This window comes from Saccharomycodes ludwigii, chromosome V (genome assembly GCF_020623625.1).
Source record: "Saccharomycodes ludwigii strain NBRC 1722 chromosome V, whole genome shotgun sequence".
NCBI classification, from domain to species: Eukaryota; Fungi; Ascomycota; class Saccharomycetes; order Saccharomycodales; family Saccharomycodaceae; genus Saccharomycodes; species Saccharomycodes ludwigii.
Genome location: NC_060204.1, coordinates 1,117,025 through 1,134,091, shown reverse-complemented (window position 1 = coordinate 1,134,091; position 17,067 = coordinate 1,117,025). Strand labels below are relative to the sequence as shown.

The following is a 17,067-nucleotide window of genomic DNA, read 5'->3' as shown; positions in this document are numbered from 1 at the left end:
TAACATTCTCAACCGAAACAATATATAATAAAAAAGTTGAATTTACTAAATAAAATAAGGCTCCTAAAACAAAATAATCATAAATCATAGTTTCCATTAGCTACTCTTAAATATTTTTTATTTATTTATTTTAGAATCTTTTTGCTTTTGCACATTCCAGAAACCATCCCAATATGGCTAAAAAGCAAAATAACAATAGTAAAAAAACTGCTACCGATACAAAGAAATCCTCAACAAAGAAGAAAGGTGAAGACAAATCCAATAACAATAGTGAATCTTTACTAAAAAATGGAAAACAAAAACAGAAACTACCACAACAGCAACAATCAAATAGATCAAAAATCACCCAAACATCCAGTTGGACAGGTAAATTACCACACACATTACTGCATGAACATTGTCAAAAGAGGAAATGGAACAAAGTTGAATATGATATGAGAAGAATTGGTGACAAAGGGATGGTAGCCACTGCTATTTTATCTTACACTGATCCCAAAACCAAGGAAAACCTAACTTTAAAATTTACAGATCCATTGTATAACAGGGAAACAAAAAGTGGTGGTGTTTTACTACCACAAGAAACTCCAGCAGAGGCCAGACATATGGCCGCCACATTAGCTTTGTGCAGAATTGCTTATAACACAAACATGCATATGATGCTGCCGCCCAATCATCGCCAACTTTGGTATAAACTCGATGATTATAGGAAAGATTTATTAAAAAATAAGCAAACGAGGAGATGTAACAAACTTTTTGATCCAGAACCATTTACTACTTTGTTGGAAGAAAGAAAAAACAAATTATTAAAGGAAAAAGAACTTGAAGCCCAAAAAGCTCAAAAGGACAAAGCTTTAAAAACTCCACAAATTATTACCGAGAAATCAGAAGCTCCTGTTATTGCTAAAAAACCTATTGAAAAGACAGTGCATCTTAAGAACCAGAAAAGTAATAGTAGCGGTACAAATACTTTTAAAATCAGATTTCCACCCAAAGTGTGGGAGACCACCATATTTCTAGATTTAAGTGAAAAAAATAGAAACATGATTGAAAATGAATTGAAATCACATATTAGCTGGATTTCCAAAATGAGAGAATCTAACTACAATACACAAGAAGATATTAGTGTGCTAGAACAAAAACTAATGGCTTTGGGTTTCAGGAAAGCACATGTTAAAGAAGCTCTAAAATATGAAGACCCCTTGGCATTTTTGTTAATACACTTACCAGAAGATGATTTGCCAACGTATTTCCAGAAAAATATAGAAGATACTAAATTCAAAGTCGAAATTTCTAAATTATCAATAGACAAAAAAAACAAAATTTCCAGAATTTCTGAAATGGGATGTTCATCAGATGAAGCAGAATATGCATTGGAGATTAATGATTGGGATGAAAACTTGGCTTGTGCTTATTTAACCGAGAATCTGGTATATCCTGTATATAAAGTTGATAAAGACTCTGTTTATGATTTGACTATGTGGCTTGATGAAATCCAAAGTTTGCAGGCCATTTATGGAGAAGATATTTTCCGCTTGGCAAATGAAACTACCTGCATGATCCAGATTGATTCAAAATTAAAATTGAAACTTTATTATACCAAGGATTATCCCAACAAGTTACCTGGCATAATAATTTCTACCTTTAATAAAAATTATAAATTACCCAATTATATTAAATTAGAGACATTAACCAAATTGATAACCTATATAGGTGAGTATAACTTGTTGGGTGATATGTTGGTGTTTCACATTTATGAATGGGTTAAAGAAAACATTTCAAAAATTATTGAAAATCCGGGCCCCTTATTTGATCCCTTATCGTTAAATAATACGGCTTCTCTAAGCACAGCAACTGCAGGGACTTTGGCTAAAAAAGACAACAAATATAACAGATATAACGTAAGTAAACATACTCCATTCTCCCATCAAGAAATTATAAAATTGAAAGGAGCTTATGATATCAAAATCCAAAGTTTGGATTATAAGCTTATGTTAGAACAAAGAAAAGCGTTACCAGCATGGTCCAAACAAAAGTCGATTATTGATGTCATTACTTCAAACAATGTCACTTTAATCACTGGTGAAACTGGTTCTGGTAAATCCACCCAAATAGTTCAATTTCTCCTGGATGATTTAATTAGTAAAAAGGGAGATTTTACAAAAAAGATTATCTGTACACAGCCAAGGAGAATTTCAGCAATTGGTTTAGCTGAGCGTGTTTCCGATGAAAGGTGCACTGCTGTTGGTGGCGATGAAGTGGGTTATATTATTAGAGGTGTAAATCGATCAACCAAGAACACTAGGATCAGATTTATGACTACTGGTGTATTGGTTAGAATTTTGCAGACCGATCTTGCGTACTTGCATGACAGTATTGTTGTCATAGATGAAGTTCATGAAAGATCTATCGATACTGATTTAATTGTTATTTTGTTGAAAAATCTATTGTCCAAAGTTAAAGATTTGAAAATCGTTTTAATGAGTGCCACGGTCAATGTTGATATTTTCAAAAATTATTTTGATAATAAATTGGGGAGATGCCATATTGAAGGTAGAACTTTCCCCATCAAGGATTATTTTTTGGATGAAATCCTACCAGCTTTAAATTTTAAAATTAAAAGTAACAAATTCCGTGAAGAATTTGATGATGAAAGTCCTGAATATTTAGTTCCCACTGCGAATTCCAAATTTTTCAAAACCGGCCAAATTAACTACGATTTGATTACTGATTTAATCGGCCATATAGATCAGAAATTAACGAGAGAAAACAACGATGGGTCGATTATCGTCTTTTTACCTGGTGTTGCTGAAATTAGTAGATCCTGTAAAAGTATCTCTAATGCATACCAAAATTTGGTTGTATTACCATTACATTCTGCATTAAGCCCGGAGGATCAAAAGAAAGTTTTCAAAAAATTTGTTGGTAAACGTAAAGTTATAGTGTCAACAAATATTGCTGAAACCTCTATTACCATTGATGATTGTGTTTCCACTATCGATACCGGCAGAGCAAAGGCAATGTACTATTTACCTAAAGAAAATTCTACCAAATTAATTGAACATTTTATATCTAAAGCCGAATCTAAACAACGTAGAGGGCGTGCTGGTAGAGTTCGTAGTGGGTATTCCTATAAATTGTATTCTAGAGACGTTTATGAAAATGATATGGCAGATTTACCGACCCCTGAAATCAAAAGGGTCTCATTAGATTCATTGTACTTAAGTGTTAAAGCTATGGGTATACAGAATGTCACCAAGTTTTTGAGCAAAGGATTGGACCCACCTCCTATAAAGGTGTTGTTAAAATCAGAACAAAATTTGACTACTGTTGGTCTATTGAACAAAGAAGATAAAAGCTTGACACAGCTTGGTTCATTTATAAGTATGATGCCCGTTATGGATAGCAAGCATGGGAAATTATTAATTTATTCCATTATATTTGGATGTGCTGACATTGGTGTTATGATTGCCAGTATATTGAGTGTTTCTGATATGCCCTTTACTGGTGGATTGGAAAATAGGGATAAAATCAAAGCTGTTATAAATAAATATAGCAAAAAATACAACGAATGCGGTGATTTGGTCGCTGTAACTAAGCTTTTGGAAAGTTACTTTGATGGTTCCAATGCCGCGGAAAATAAAAAGAAATTTGTTACTAGTAATTTTTTGTCATACAATAAATTAAATGAGATAAATTCTGCAAGAGCTCAATTTTACTCAATTTTGGAGGATATTGGGTTTTTACCACTAAAATACAAACCATACGCAGAGACTTATTTAAATAGAAATGGTCAAAATATAGAAATGATCAAGTGCGTGTTGACTGGTGCATTTTATCCTCACGTTAGCCGTGTTCAATTCCCAGATCCAAAGTATATGAATACCAGTTCAGGCGCCATTGAGAAAGATCCAGATGCAAGGCAAATTAGGTATTGGATTAGAAATGAACAATATATGGAAAATGTATATCAGCAAAAAATAGTGAACGAGAACGCATTACCCAGCACAAGAGCATTTATACATCCTTCTTCTGTATTTTTCTCAACAAACAACAGTAACGCTGCTGCGGAGGATGCAGAAGAACAAACTAATGATGTTAGCAAGATAGACACTAAAACAGTTAAAAAATTGAAGGCATCATTCCTTTTGTACAATACTTCACAGACAACTACCAAATTGTATCTACGAACTATTACTCCAAGCTCTGAATTGGCTGTCTTATTATTTGGTGGTCCTATAGACTATAATATTGATACAGAGGCAAGATCACGTGGTATTGTTGTTGATAGTTGGCTACCTATCCGTACATGGTGCAAAAATGGTGTTTTGATTAAAGAATTGCGTATATTATTAGATCAGGCCATTAAAATCAAGTTGGAGAATCCGTTTTATTCTACCAAAAATTATGAATTTTCTAAGGCAGATGACATTTTAGAAGTAGTTGAAGTATTAGTTCAAAGTGAAGAATGCTGAATAAATAAAACATTTTGTTGTGGCGATTCTTTTAGATGTATATTTTTACTTTGAAGGAGGGATAAAATGGCTTAATTTTTTTTTTTTATTTTTTTTTTTGTTAAAAAAATTTTTTTTTTTTTTTGTGTCTTTGTTTGAAAATTGACGTATAAATATTAAAAAACAAATAAGGTTGTTCTGTTCCCATATTCTTTTATCTTTATTTTGTGAAATTTAAAACAATTATCAAACAAAAACTTATAAACTAATCTCAAAACTCATTCTATTTATCTACAAATATCTATATACATAATAAGGTGTCTGCTTTTAATTATTTTTCAATTTTTTTTGTTTTTTTTTTTTCTTTCTCTTCACCACTATTGTCATATATATTTCACACTTTTTGCTTTTTCAGCTTCCCTTTACAATCAACACTTTTGAAATATAATAATAATAACAACAACATATATAAATATTATTAAGTTACACGTACACACTATAGACAATCTTTAAATATATATATATATCTAGATACATCCAGGCATAAACAATGGCATTTTGGTGGAAGAAAACTCCAAAAACACCTGGTGATTATATCAAAGTATTAAACGACCAATTAATAAAGCTTGACTCTACATCGACTTTGGATAACAAAAGGAAAACTCAAGATGAATGTAATAAGTATATAGAAGGAATAAGACATATGCTATTTGATGGCAGCACTTCTGGTCAAGATGTCCATTTGTTATATGTTAATTTTTTTAAAACAGAATGTTTGCATAATATTTTAGTACATTTTAACCAATTAGGATTTGAAGCACGCAAAAATGTAGCCATAATATTTTGTAATGGCTTGACCAAATCAATGGATAACAAGTTTATATACGTAGATTACCTTATTACTAAAACAGACCTCATATACTTATTATTGAAGACTCAAGAGACAGCATTACTAAATAGATCTACTGCATCTGAAGTGTATGTTTGTCTTGGTGGTATTGTTGATGAATGCTTGAAATTTGAACAATTGGCAAGAATAATTTTAAAAGATCCTATAGTTTGGAAATATTTTGATAATTGTTTATCTGTATCTTTTGAAATCAGCACACAAAGCTTCCAAATACTCAACAGTTTATTTTTAAACCATAAAAAACTAGTAGCCACAGAATATTTCAATATAAAGGCCAATATGGATACATTTACTGTGAAAATAAATAAATTATTAGCTCATGGGAATTATGTTACTAAAAGACAGGCAGTGAAATTATTATCCACTTTAATATTGAGCAGAGCCAACAATCAGTTCATGATAAATTACATCAATGAATCCGATAATTTGAAATTGATTATGGTTTTATTGAGTGATAAATCCAAAAATTTGCAGTTAGAATCTTTTAACGTTTTTAAAGTGTTTGTGGCCAATCCAAGAAAATCAAAACAAGTCTCTGATATATTGATTAAAAATAGGGAAAAATTGTTAAAGTTTTTTGAAGGTTTTGGGGAAGATAATAGGGATAGTACTTTTCTTGATGAAAAGGAATTTATAATACAACAAATTAATGAATTACCAAGGATAGTTTTAGCATCAAAAGAAACATAAAAATGTCTTTTTTTTTTTTTTTTCTTTTTTTCTCTTTTTTCTTTTTTTTTTTTTTGATATTAATTTCATCATTATTTATTTAGGGAGTAAACTTAGTTAACGTCATATAACAAATTTATACATAAAAATATTAATCATTTTTCCAATATATATTGGAATAATAAAATTCGCCAGAAAACGCATCATCCACTACAATGGAACCTTCTTGAATACACATTTGCAACAATTCTGCAATTATGCCCATACTCCATGTTTTTCTACCATCGATATCGTGTAAATATTTGTTAATACGATATAGATCTAGGCCAGGTTGATCATTTATCAAGAATAATAAAGTTTCTTTGAAATTTTTTAGTGATTGATTTGTAGTCAAACACTGTATTCTGTCATTAATAGTCATTATATGTAATTTATCACTCAAGTTCAATTTATCAAACTGTTCACATGCCATTTCAAATTCAAAAGGAGATATATAGCCGCATCCGATCCTTACTGTTTTATTATATAGAGCATAAAGATCCAAGATGTTTATTAATAGTAAATTTTCGTTTCTTTCACTTAAATTCATCAAAAAATCAAAGATTTCTCTACTTATTTCACATATGAACGAAGATTTACTAGTAAATTTACCTCTGTCAATTAATAATTTTGGGGGTTTCATGTCTTTATTTATGTCAGTAGTGGTTGTATGGCTATACATTTTGATGATATCTTCACTTAATTCCACTAATCTGTCTAAATCTTGTAGGGCGTTGCCCATTAGTATGTCATTAGCAAGTAATTTGGATTCATTTGATTCTTCCAAACCAGTTATACCAAATTTATTTTGATCTTTATTAATTTTCAATAATTCGACTTTTGGCTTTCCATTTTTTCTATCAATTATTGTACAATTTTGATTGAACTTGTCTATACTTTGGGTAATGCATAAATCATGTAAGGTCTTGCTTAAAGCTTCATAAAATAATATACCATTATTATCTCTGTTCCTAAAACTTATCTTTACATAAAAATTGCTTTCATTGCTTTCTCCGGGTAATAGAGATTTTAATTGTGATGTGTCATCACTTTCGTTTATTCCCTCCAAAATTAATTTAACTTGCTTATAAGTATTTTGAGGATATTCGACATTATTGTCAATGCCCATATTATTATTATTATTATTATTATTGGGTAACTTGGATCCACATATCTCACATGACATGAGTGATGGATGGTTAATAAATGTGCATTTAGGGCATTGAGATGCACTTTCAACACTGTTCTTAGTATTAATAGTATTGTTATTATCATGATGTTTCATGATATCCTCGTATGGATAAGGAATACCACAATTAACACAAACAAAGGGCTCTTTGTTCTTAATTTTTGGCAAATTTATACTAGATGTGTTATTCATCATGCAGATGGGACAGTCCCAAACTATTTCCTTAGTGGGTGTAAAGCTATTACCAATGAGATTTGGATAATTTTTATTTTTTTTTTTATCTATGGATTTATTCAAAATTGTATTGATGTCAAAATATATGATTAATTTGGGGGAGCTTTTCCAAAATCTGCTGGAATAATCAATTGATTTAATTTCATTTAGATCTATAAAACAACTTTCATTAAAAAAGTCCAAGTCATCGACATATATTAATCTCTGTGTGGTTAAATAGAATCTACCATTTTGTTTATTAAGGATTTTATATTTGCCTTGAGATAATCCAACTTTTTCAATGACAACAATATCTTTTTCGGTTTCCCTTAATAATGGTTGGCCAGATTTTGTTGTTTCAGCATAGTGCCATATAGAAGACAACATATGTTATTTGTAAATAGATTAGTTTTTAAATTGGACTTTTGAGAATTGCTCGTACTTGTTAGAAAATAAGTAACACAAGAGGAAATAGCTTTTTAGAATTAGATAACTGATTTATCGATCATTATTATTTTTTTTTTTTTTTTTTTACTTGGATTCAATTTGGAATGGCAATTTCGTGATTAAGCAAAACAGTTTATATTATCCGAGTGTCCAGCGGACAAAGAATATTTTTTTTTTGAAAAATGGTAAATAGTACACAAGAAATAATACACAAATAATAATACACAAATAATAATACACAATAAATAATACACATTAAATAATACACATTAAATAATACGTAATAAAAAAAAAGAGGCTGGGCTCACCAAATTATTAAATCTGAATCAGGCTTGAAAAAAGAAAAATTATTAATTATATTTCTGAATAAGCTTATACAAAAATAAGGCAGAGAAACTCAATTATATAATATACAACCAATGCTTATAACTTTTACTAATTAAAAAAAAGAAAGAAAGAAAGAGAGAAAAAATAATAGGGTGTTTAGGCTATTCAGTATTTTGTTGAACATATAACAGCTTATTCATTCCGATATGATATAGACTTGAAGGAGGGGTATTCTCTTCCAACTTGCTTCTATTATTTTTTTTTGTTTTTTAATTTGAGCAAATTATTATTCCAGCCTCAATTCATGGATAATAAATCACGTTCTATTTGATCTTTTCTTTCGAAACTTATATACTACAATTTAAACTAATACAACTCATCGATTGGATTATATTCTTTTCATAAAAACAATCATTTACAACCTCCCCCTCCCAAATACTTGCAAAATAAAAGGGAAAAAAATATAACGTAAAAAATATATATATATATATATATATATATATAAATAAATAAACTTAGCTTCGTAATTATTTTTTATTTTTTTTTTAAAAATAACTTTTTCATTTTCGATACAATATATATATATATATACTATACAGTGAAGGAAACAAATATATCAAAATTTTCATACACACTCCTTTAACCAATAAAAAAAAACTACAACTTTTTGTTGGAAAACACGTATTGAAAACACTTTTAAAAAAGTAAGAACACAAGAAAAGGAACGATAAAAAAAAAAAAAAAATGGTAAACTGTTGTTCTTTGATCATTACAGGATTTGTCACATTTGCTACATTTATTCTAGCGATTGTTGCATGTGCAGGTTCAACAAAAAATTACATCCCATTAAACAAAATTTATGCAGCTCAAATAAATCTAGTTAATTTAAATGAGTCTTCGGTTTTTGCATCATCAACTATTACTTCAGAGACAGATTTAGACTTGCCATCATACATAAACGTTGGCCTCTGGTCTTATTGTATAGCAGGATCCAACGGAACTGTAGAATCATGTACTAGTCCAAGTGGAATTCAAGAATTTAATTTACAAAAAATGCTATATGATAATATCGATAATAACGAAGCATTAAGCCTAATAGATTCAATTGCTGATATTGTATTACCTTCCAAAATCACCAAAAACATTAAATATTACAACAATTTGTGCAAATGTATGTTTATTACTATCATCATAGGTATTGTTTTATTATTTATTGGGTTTGTTTTAAATATTATTAGATTGATTTTACATTTTAGTTTTTTGATATGGTGTTGTAGATTTTTGACAATTATTTCATTTATAAGTTTACTAATTGGTGCTGGTACAAGTACAGCCACGTATATGTATCTAAAAAGTGCTTTGAAAAAAGAGTATACTGATTATGGCATTTCTTTATCGTTGGGTACTAATTACTATGCATTATTATGGGCTAGTGTTGGTGGATGTTTCCTGAATTTATTTCTTTGGTTTGGTATGGTTAGGCAGAACAAGCCATATAAAGCAGCTATTGTACAACCAGTTGCTATGGAGGAAAGGCAAATATTATAAATTATTTCTATAGGGTTTATTTTCTGTTTTATACTAAAAATAAAATATATATATATATATATATATATTATAATTATTTATTAATTATGGTATTGAAAAGGGTAGAGGGGAAAAAAAAAAAAATTAAAAAAAATAAAACAATTAAAAGATAAAAATATTAAAAAATAAATTAGCATTGCCATTCAGATGAATGTATGTGTGGATATCTATACGAGCTCATCATTTGTGATTATAACTATCTTTTTCTTGCTCGACTGTCTTTTCTTGATTTTTTTCAATGTCATCATTACTGGAAGCAATCACAGAGGAATCGCTTTGACTTACGCTTTCATTTTCTGTTTTCTGTTTTACAACTGTACTATTGCTATGTTTTAGGGATTTATAATCTTTAAAAGTAATATAAATGAAAATCAGGTTGTTGAAAACAGATATACAAAAAGAGGCCCAAATCAATCCCCAGTATTCACTATTGTATTCAAAAGTGACATTATACTTATCATGTTTAAGACCATGTTTGATAATTTGACAAATTCCTGCAACAACGGCAGCAGAGATTAAGTTTGCACCAAAGATGCATCCGGCCAACAAAAAGTTGGTGCTAATGGTAAAATAATTGGTAGTTGATTTCCAAACAAAACCTAGACTTAATATGGAAATAAGCATGAAAAATGAGGCAATTATAGTTATCAAATTGAAGGCCAAAAGTGCTTTAACAGCTGGGACATATTCCTTTTCCTTTTCTTCTAAAATACCATTGATTTGAATATCTTCAGCTGTTAAGTTCAATGCACTAACATATGGTTTAAATGCAGAAACTTCCAATTCATTAAATAAAATTTGTTTCATATGGAAACTTTGGACAGCATGTGATTTAGTACAGGAGTAGATTTTTCCGGCAGTATTAGTACGACATAAAGTGAAAATACCCAAATTGAATTTTGTGGCGAAGCCCATACTATCGAAGAGGCTTGGTAAAACATTTTCATATATATAATCATCAGTAATATTGGGGGATGCTTTAGCACTAGCTTGCATAATTTGCAACATCGGTAGCAAAGCAGAGGAATTCTCCATAGAAATTTTACTAACGGTTTCCAAATTTTCTAAAGTTAATGTGGCATTTTCAGAAGCTTGTAACAACTCAAGTAAACTTTCAGCACCACTACTAACCGTGGTCAAGGCAGAACTTGATTCTGATTCAGTTTCACTTAATATACTGTTTAGATAATCAATTGATAATGTATTATTTTTAGAATTCAATAAAAATTGTTGTAGCATCATCATATCTTGAGTTGCGGTCGTACTATTGGTGGTAGCAAAAGTCAATAATTCAGGTAGTTTCGCTAGGATAAAAGTTGTGTTGGAAAATGAGTTCAAGAATGTGAATAATGGTGTAATACCAGAGACATCACTGGAACTAGCGCTACTAGAGGAAGAAATGCTCATCATGGTCATAATATCGGTTATAGTTGCAGTGGAATTATTAGAATTTTCCAATAAGTCAACCAATGCTTGAATCATTTTTTTCTCTGAAGATGGCAAAAGAGCTTCCAACTCAGTCAAAGAAGCAATAATATCTGTGGAAGTAGAGATAGTCTCATTTAATTGTTCTAATACTCCAGAGGAAACAGTAGCTGAGGACAAAGTTTGTAGATCTAATTCTGTATCAGTTAAATTCTTAGAATTGGTTAGAATATTAACTACATAGCTGATCTCTTCTAAACCTGTAGTATCATTGGCCAAACCCATCAACTCTGAAATAGAAGTTAGAGTAGTTGTTAAGTTATTGCTTTGAGCTAAGACGCTTAAAACCATACTCATTTCTAATTCTGTAGCGTTAGAGGTGGCGGAGGAGGTGGCAATTTCTTCTGCTAACATGTCAAAAACTTGAGTAGCATTAATAGAGTTGTCGATTAAACCAAATATATCAGTCATTGACTCACTATTTTCATTAGATACTACCAATGGGGCCAATGTAGTTAAAGCGCTTATTGTAGTTTCTGGGGAGTTGGAATTAGTAATTAATTGTAGCAATGGTTTTAAAGCGGTTGATTGGCCTAATTGCTTCATATCTTCGATAATCATACTGGTGTTTACATCTGGAACTGTTAGGGATTTAGCCATGATAGCAACAATTGGCGCAACCTGTGGTAAAATTTTAGTGACATTAATGTTCGCGACATCGGCTTGGCCCATATAAATTTTATTAATGGGCGAATAATTGGAGGAAGAGCCAGCCGTGGCTATAATCGGAAAAATTAAAGTGCATAGGGAAAATACTATGACCGTAAACAGTAAAATATATGATTTATTTAACACTGACACCATTATTGTTCTAGGAATATTTGTTGTTTTTATGGGATATTTTCTTTTTAGAAAGAAGGAAAAAAAAAAAGAAAAAAAAAAAAAAGGAAAAGGTAAGATAAAATTTAGTTAATACATAAGAATATAAATATATATTGTTATATGTTTTAATATTCTGTCTTATATATAGTCCTCCTAATAATTTTTACTTTTATTTTTTAAGATTAGATTTATAATTTCTCGTTCGACAAATTTAATTTTTTTTAAAAAAAAAGGATGCCCATCATCAATTTTATTTACTAATATATCAAAAAGGTTAATATATTATTATTATTATTAATTATTTTTATTTTAAAGAAAAAGCATCGTTTATAGTATTTGTTTGTAATGCTTTTTTTTTTTTTTTTTTTTTTTTTTTTTTTATCATATTGTATTATATTTTTTCCATTAAATACAATAATGATGCCCAAACGTTTTTTTTTTTTATTTTTTATTTTTATGTAAATATTTTTTTTAAACATAAAATTAAAAATAGAATTGAAAATAAAAGAAAGTGTCTGCATTCCGTCTGTTTGTTTCTTTTTTTTGTATTTTACTCAATAAGCTTTATCTAAGACAAAACACACAGATATTATAAGCAGTATTATTAACCCTTCAAATATCAACAATTCCTAACATTTCTCCTCTTGTACACTTGTCATATTACTTAATAACTTGTTGAATTTTACCATCACCGAAAGTTAGCTTTATATAATGACATAGATTAATAGGAACGAAAGATAAAAGAAATAATTAATGGTAATAGGCATTATTGTGCAATAAACTCGGCACCAATTCATATTCTATATTTTTTTTTTTTTTGTTGAAATCAGAAATGTGTGAAAAAAGTCCTTACAAACAAGATCAAATATTTTTTTTTCTTTTTTTCTTTCTTTACTGCCTTTTACTCCTAAACGATGGTAAAGAAATGAAAACAAATAAATTGACAAGAATGCAGAGGGTACACTTTCAGGGTTCAATAACAGAAATAAAAAAAAAAGGAAATTTTGTTGAAAAAAAAAAAAAAAAAATGATTGTTCAATATATATAAAAATTTTGTTGAAAATCTATTTAAAAAAAAATACTATATATACTTCGTAAAATGTGACAAAATACAGCCGGCGTAAAAAACATTTCCCAAGATTGCACCAAACCGAAATCCGGCAAATGGTTAATTAATGTTCCACCAACAATGAATCCTTTGGTTGATAAACAATACTATAATTAAAACCAGATATGACGTTATTCAAATCATTATTCAATATACGTTCTTGTAACATTATTTGTAGAGAAACACCAAAATAAGGGCCCCATAACGGTCTTTTCTTAACAGTAGTCGTACTTGTAAGACTATTGTTTATGGGTTGTTGTGCCGTTGTAATTACAGAGTTGTTACCCAATCTATCATTACCACTTTCATCAAACCTCACTTTCCCATTAACGTTACATATTATGAATCCTAAACCGGGTATAATATGATAATCCAAACTTGTTAAAACATGTTGTGTGGTGACAATTGAAGTATTCCACATTTTTATAAATTCAATTACATGGTTATTATCAAAGGGCTGTGAGTTAAATATTATTTTTGTATTTGGTGAAGTATGATCGAATAATAAATAGAAATCATTTAATTTGGATTGATCTGTTTCATCTAAATGTAGCAATATTTTTTTAACAAATAATTCTATAAAGCCGGATTGATCATTGTTGTTATTAGGACCGGGATTATTAGAACCGGGATTATTAAAACTGGTGTGTAACATTTGTCTGTGTATTCAATATATATTTGCTTGTTTTTATTTTCATTTATTGGAAGGGTTAGAGCATTGAAGTGTAATTTACCATAAAAAAAATAAAATAAAACTTTTATTTTTATTTTTTTTTTTAATACTCCAAAAAAAAAAAAAAAAGAAGAAATGAAATGCGGGTAATAAAAGTAAGCGAGAACCAAAAGTTCCAGAGTTGATTTTATTCTCTCGGACAAGATGGCCAATACGTAATTAAAAAAAAAACCAAAAAACCAAAAAACCAAATTGAAGCCCAGCAATAAATTATTAATAATTAATTAATTAATAATAAAATACGTATTATTAACACAGATCAAATTTTAATAGAAGCCAATTTTAGAAACTAAACTTTGGGCATATATTCTTACAATTGCTGAACTTTCCTCTTTTCAAGTATTTTTTAAAAAAAGGTAAGCTTAATTACATTGCTGGTTTTTTCTTTATATTTTTTTATATTTTGCTTGTATATACATCGATTTCTTTTTAATATCTGCCTTCAAATCAAATCTAAAAATTACCATTGTTATATAAATTAAGACTCAAAATTTAGATCTCTACATCTTACAACTATTTTCTTGATCTGATTTAAACCTTTTTTTTTTCTCTTTTTTCTCCTCTCTACACCACATTGAATATATATATATATATATATATATATATAAGCAATCCAAAAACAAAATAAAACAAAACAAAGCAAAAAGAAAAAAAAAAGACAACTTTTTTTATACTTTAATATTTTCTTTTTCTTTCTCTTCTACATTTTTTTTTTTTTTTTTCTTTTTTTTTTTGTAAGTTACGAATTTTCCCATTAAACTTCCCCTTTAGGAATATTAATTAAATAGTCCATAAAGATATACATATCTTTTGTGATATATTACAACATATTAAATTATTTTTTTTTTTCTATTTTTATATCACACTTCATTAATATAGGAACATATAGATACAAAGAAAACAAATACGCATAACCAGATAAATATGTCAATTATGGTCCACAGTAATAACAATAGCCATAATACCTCACCATTCACTAAAGCTAGTTCCTTTAACTCATCAACTACTATTTCAGGTAAAATAGACAGTTTAACGAATATTGCCAATAATGCAAATGCCACCACACAATTATACAACAATTACACTGCTGCACCGATAACCACCGCATTTAGCTGTAATGAAGCACCACAAGCCAACAATCTTCAGTTGCCGTCTTTAAAGCATTTAAAATTATTACCTAACCCGCAAAAACAAGAAAATTCCTATAATTATCCAGATACTAGCGAGCCGACTCCATATTGGAGACAAAATTTAATGTCATGGTGTAAGAAAACTAGTTATGAGCAATATTTACAAATACACGATTTGGTTATACAACAACAACAACAACAACAACAGCATGCTGGTAAAACATTTAACAATAAATTGGATGTCTTAGCTTCTGTAGCTACAATTAGCGAATTACCTTGTTCAATAGTTAATCCACATGACCAGTTTTATGGTTTATCTAATACTTCTTCATACTGTTACAGTTTACCACCACCCATAGACAATAGAAACGCCACGAAAAATAATGCTACCGTTCCCACTACTAATAGGAATGGCCAAGTAACTCCACCCCAAAGTCCTGAACAAATAGGCCCCATTTTTACACCTATGGTGAGTGGTAAGTTATTACATACAATCAAAATAGTGAACCAACATAAGAAAACAAACAGTTTCAAAGCAAGACAGTTAAAAAAAATTTTAAATAATAGAGATGTCCTGCAGAAAAATTCATTAACGTTACAAAAGAGGAAAAGTAATAAAGTAACTAAAGCTAACGGTCTACTTTCCTGTAATGTTAATGGTAAAATATTAGTTGAATCATTTACACCGCCGACCTCACCACAACACAGTGATCATATTGATAACACATTGTCTTCCAATAATAGTTTTGTAAGTACACCCAGAAGCAGTTATAATAATAAAATCAATAAAAATAATGACGGTAATAACAGAAAGGTGGAATTAATAGAACAGTCTAGGACTACTACCGCTAGCAGCAACAACATCAACAACAATTCTCCGACATTTCATACATTTGTACTACAATCATCACCAGTAGATACGAAGCACAATGGTGCAAATAGCATGAGCAGTAATAATGATAACTGTATTAGCCACACAAGTGTGTTTACAACACCTGCAACAGCTAAAACTGTAGCTACATCGGCTTCGAAGGGTTTAAAAAGGTTTAAAGATTCTTCTCCTACAAATACACCAACTAAAAAAAGGAGAAAGAGTTTGACATCATTAACAAATCAGCCACGAAAGTGTATATCCTGCCATTCCATGGATTCTCCCTGTTGGAGACCTAGCTGGAGTGGTAAAAAACACGACCAATTGTGTAACAGTTGTGGTTTGCGTTACAAAAAGACACATAGCAGATGTTTGAATGATAACTGTAGGAAGATTCCTAGTAAAGGCGAATTATCACTGATGAAGACGCATGGAGAAATTCAACAAGTTTCTTCAACTGGGACAATACTTACTGGTTTAAGCTGTTTATTTTGTGGACACGTAGTAGAAACAAAGTAGTGTATCCACTCCCCGTTAATTGTTTTACTTATAAAATACGAAGTTGTATTGTTATTATCTCGGAAGCAGCTTATTATTCAACGAAGACTAATAAAGAATAATCAACAGCGACTGCTAATGAACGGATAATAAAGATTTTTAACAAAATGAACAACGAAGATTGATAACTTACAGATCACAAAGACTGTTAATATTACGGATAACGAAGATTTTTAATGAACAAGCGACAAAAAACACTAGTATATAGGTAACGAAGATTGCTAACGAACAAATGGCGACGACTGCTAACGAACAAATGGCGAAGACTGCTAACGAACAGATGGCGACGACTGCTAATGAACAAATGGCGACGACTGCTAATGAACAAATGGCGACGACTGCTAACGAACAAATGGCGACGACGACTGCTAACGAACAAATGGCGACGACTGCTAACGAACAAATGGCGACGACTGCTAATGAACAGATGGCGACGACTGCTAACGAACAAATGGCGACGACTGCTAACGAACAAATGGCGACGACTGCTAACGAACAAATGGCGACGACTGCTAACGAACAAATGGC

General features: G+C 30.0%; 7 protein-coding genes across 7 annotated transcripts; 4 read left to right on the top strand and 3 right to left on the bottom strand.

The window, feature by feature from the left end:
* Positions 1–173: 173 nt before the first annotated feature.
* Positions 174–4,472, top strand: SCDLUD_004295 (RNA helicase; the record flags this gene model as incomplete). Its single annotated transcript, XM_046078965.1, has 1 exon — positions 174–4,472. The coding sequence occupies one exon, from the start codon at positions 174–176 to the stop codon at positions 4,470–4,472; it is 4,299 nt and encodes a 1,432-aa protein (XP_045933912.1).
* A 529-nt stretch (positions 4,473–5,001) lies between these two features.
* HYM1 (Hym1p) lies at positions 5,002–6,051 on the top strand (the record flags this gene model as incomplete). Its single annotated transcript, XM_046078966.1, has 1 exon — positions 5,002–6,051. One exon carries the CDS (start codon positions 5,002–5,004, stop codon positions 6,049–6,051), a length of 1,050 nt encoding a protein of 349 aa, XP_045933911.1.
* Positions 6,052–6,181: 130 nt separating this feature from the next.
* VPS36 (ESCRT-II subunit protein VPS36) lies at positions 6,182–7,858 on the bottom strand (the record flags this gene model as incomplete). Its single annotated transcript, XM_046078967.1, has 1 exon — positions 6,182–7,858. One exon carries the CDS (start codon positions 7,856–7,858, stop codon positions 6,182–6,184), a length of 1,677 nt encoding a protein of 558 aa, XP_045933910.1.
* Positions 7,859–8,989: 1,131 nt separating this feature from the next.
* Positions 8,990–9,793, top strand: PUN1 (Pun1p; the record flags this gene model as incomplete). The annotated part of the gene is made up of 1 exon (XM_046078968.1): positions 8,990–9,793. The coding sequence occupies one exon, from the start codon at positions 8,990–8,992 to the stop codon at positions 9,791–9,793; it is 804 nt and encodes a 267-aa protein (XP_045933909.1).
* Positions 9,794–10,012: 219 nt separating this feature from the next.
* Positions 10,013–11,989, bottom strand: SCDLUD_004291 (uncharacterized protein; the record flags this gene model as incomplete). The annotated part of the gene is made up of 1 exon (XM_046078969.1): positions 10,013–11,989. The coding sequence occupies one exon, from the start codon at positions 11,987–11,989 to the stop codon at positions 10,013–10,015; it is 1,977 nt and encodes a 658-aa protein (XP_045933908.1).
* A 1,322-nt stretch (positions 11,990–13,311) lies between these two features.
* Positions 13,312–13,902, bottom strand: MTR2 (Mtr2p; the record flags this gene model as incomplete). Its single annotated transcript, XM_046078970.1, has 1 exon — positions 13,312–13,902. One exon carries the CDS (start codon positions 13,900–13,902, stop codon positions 13,312–13,314), a length of 591 nt encoding a protein of 196 aa, XP_045933907.1.
* Positions 13,903–14,904: 1,002 nt separating this feature from the next.
* ASH1 (DNA-binding transcription repressor ASH1) lies at positions 14,905–16,500 on the top strand (the record flags this gene model as incomplete). Its single annotated transcript, XM_046078971.1, has 1 exon — positions 14,905–16,500. One exon carries the CDS (start codon positions 14,905–14,907, stop codon positions 16,498–16,500), a length of 1,596 nt encoding a protein of 531 aa, XP_045933906.1.
* Between the last annotated feature and the right edge of the window lie 567 nt (positions 16,501–17,067).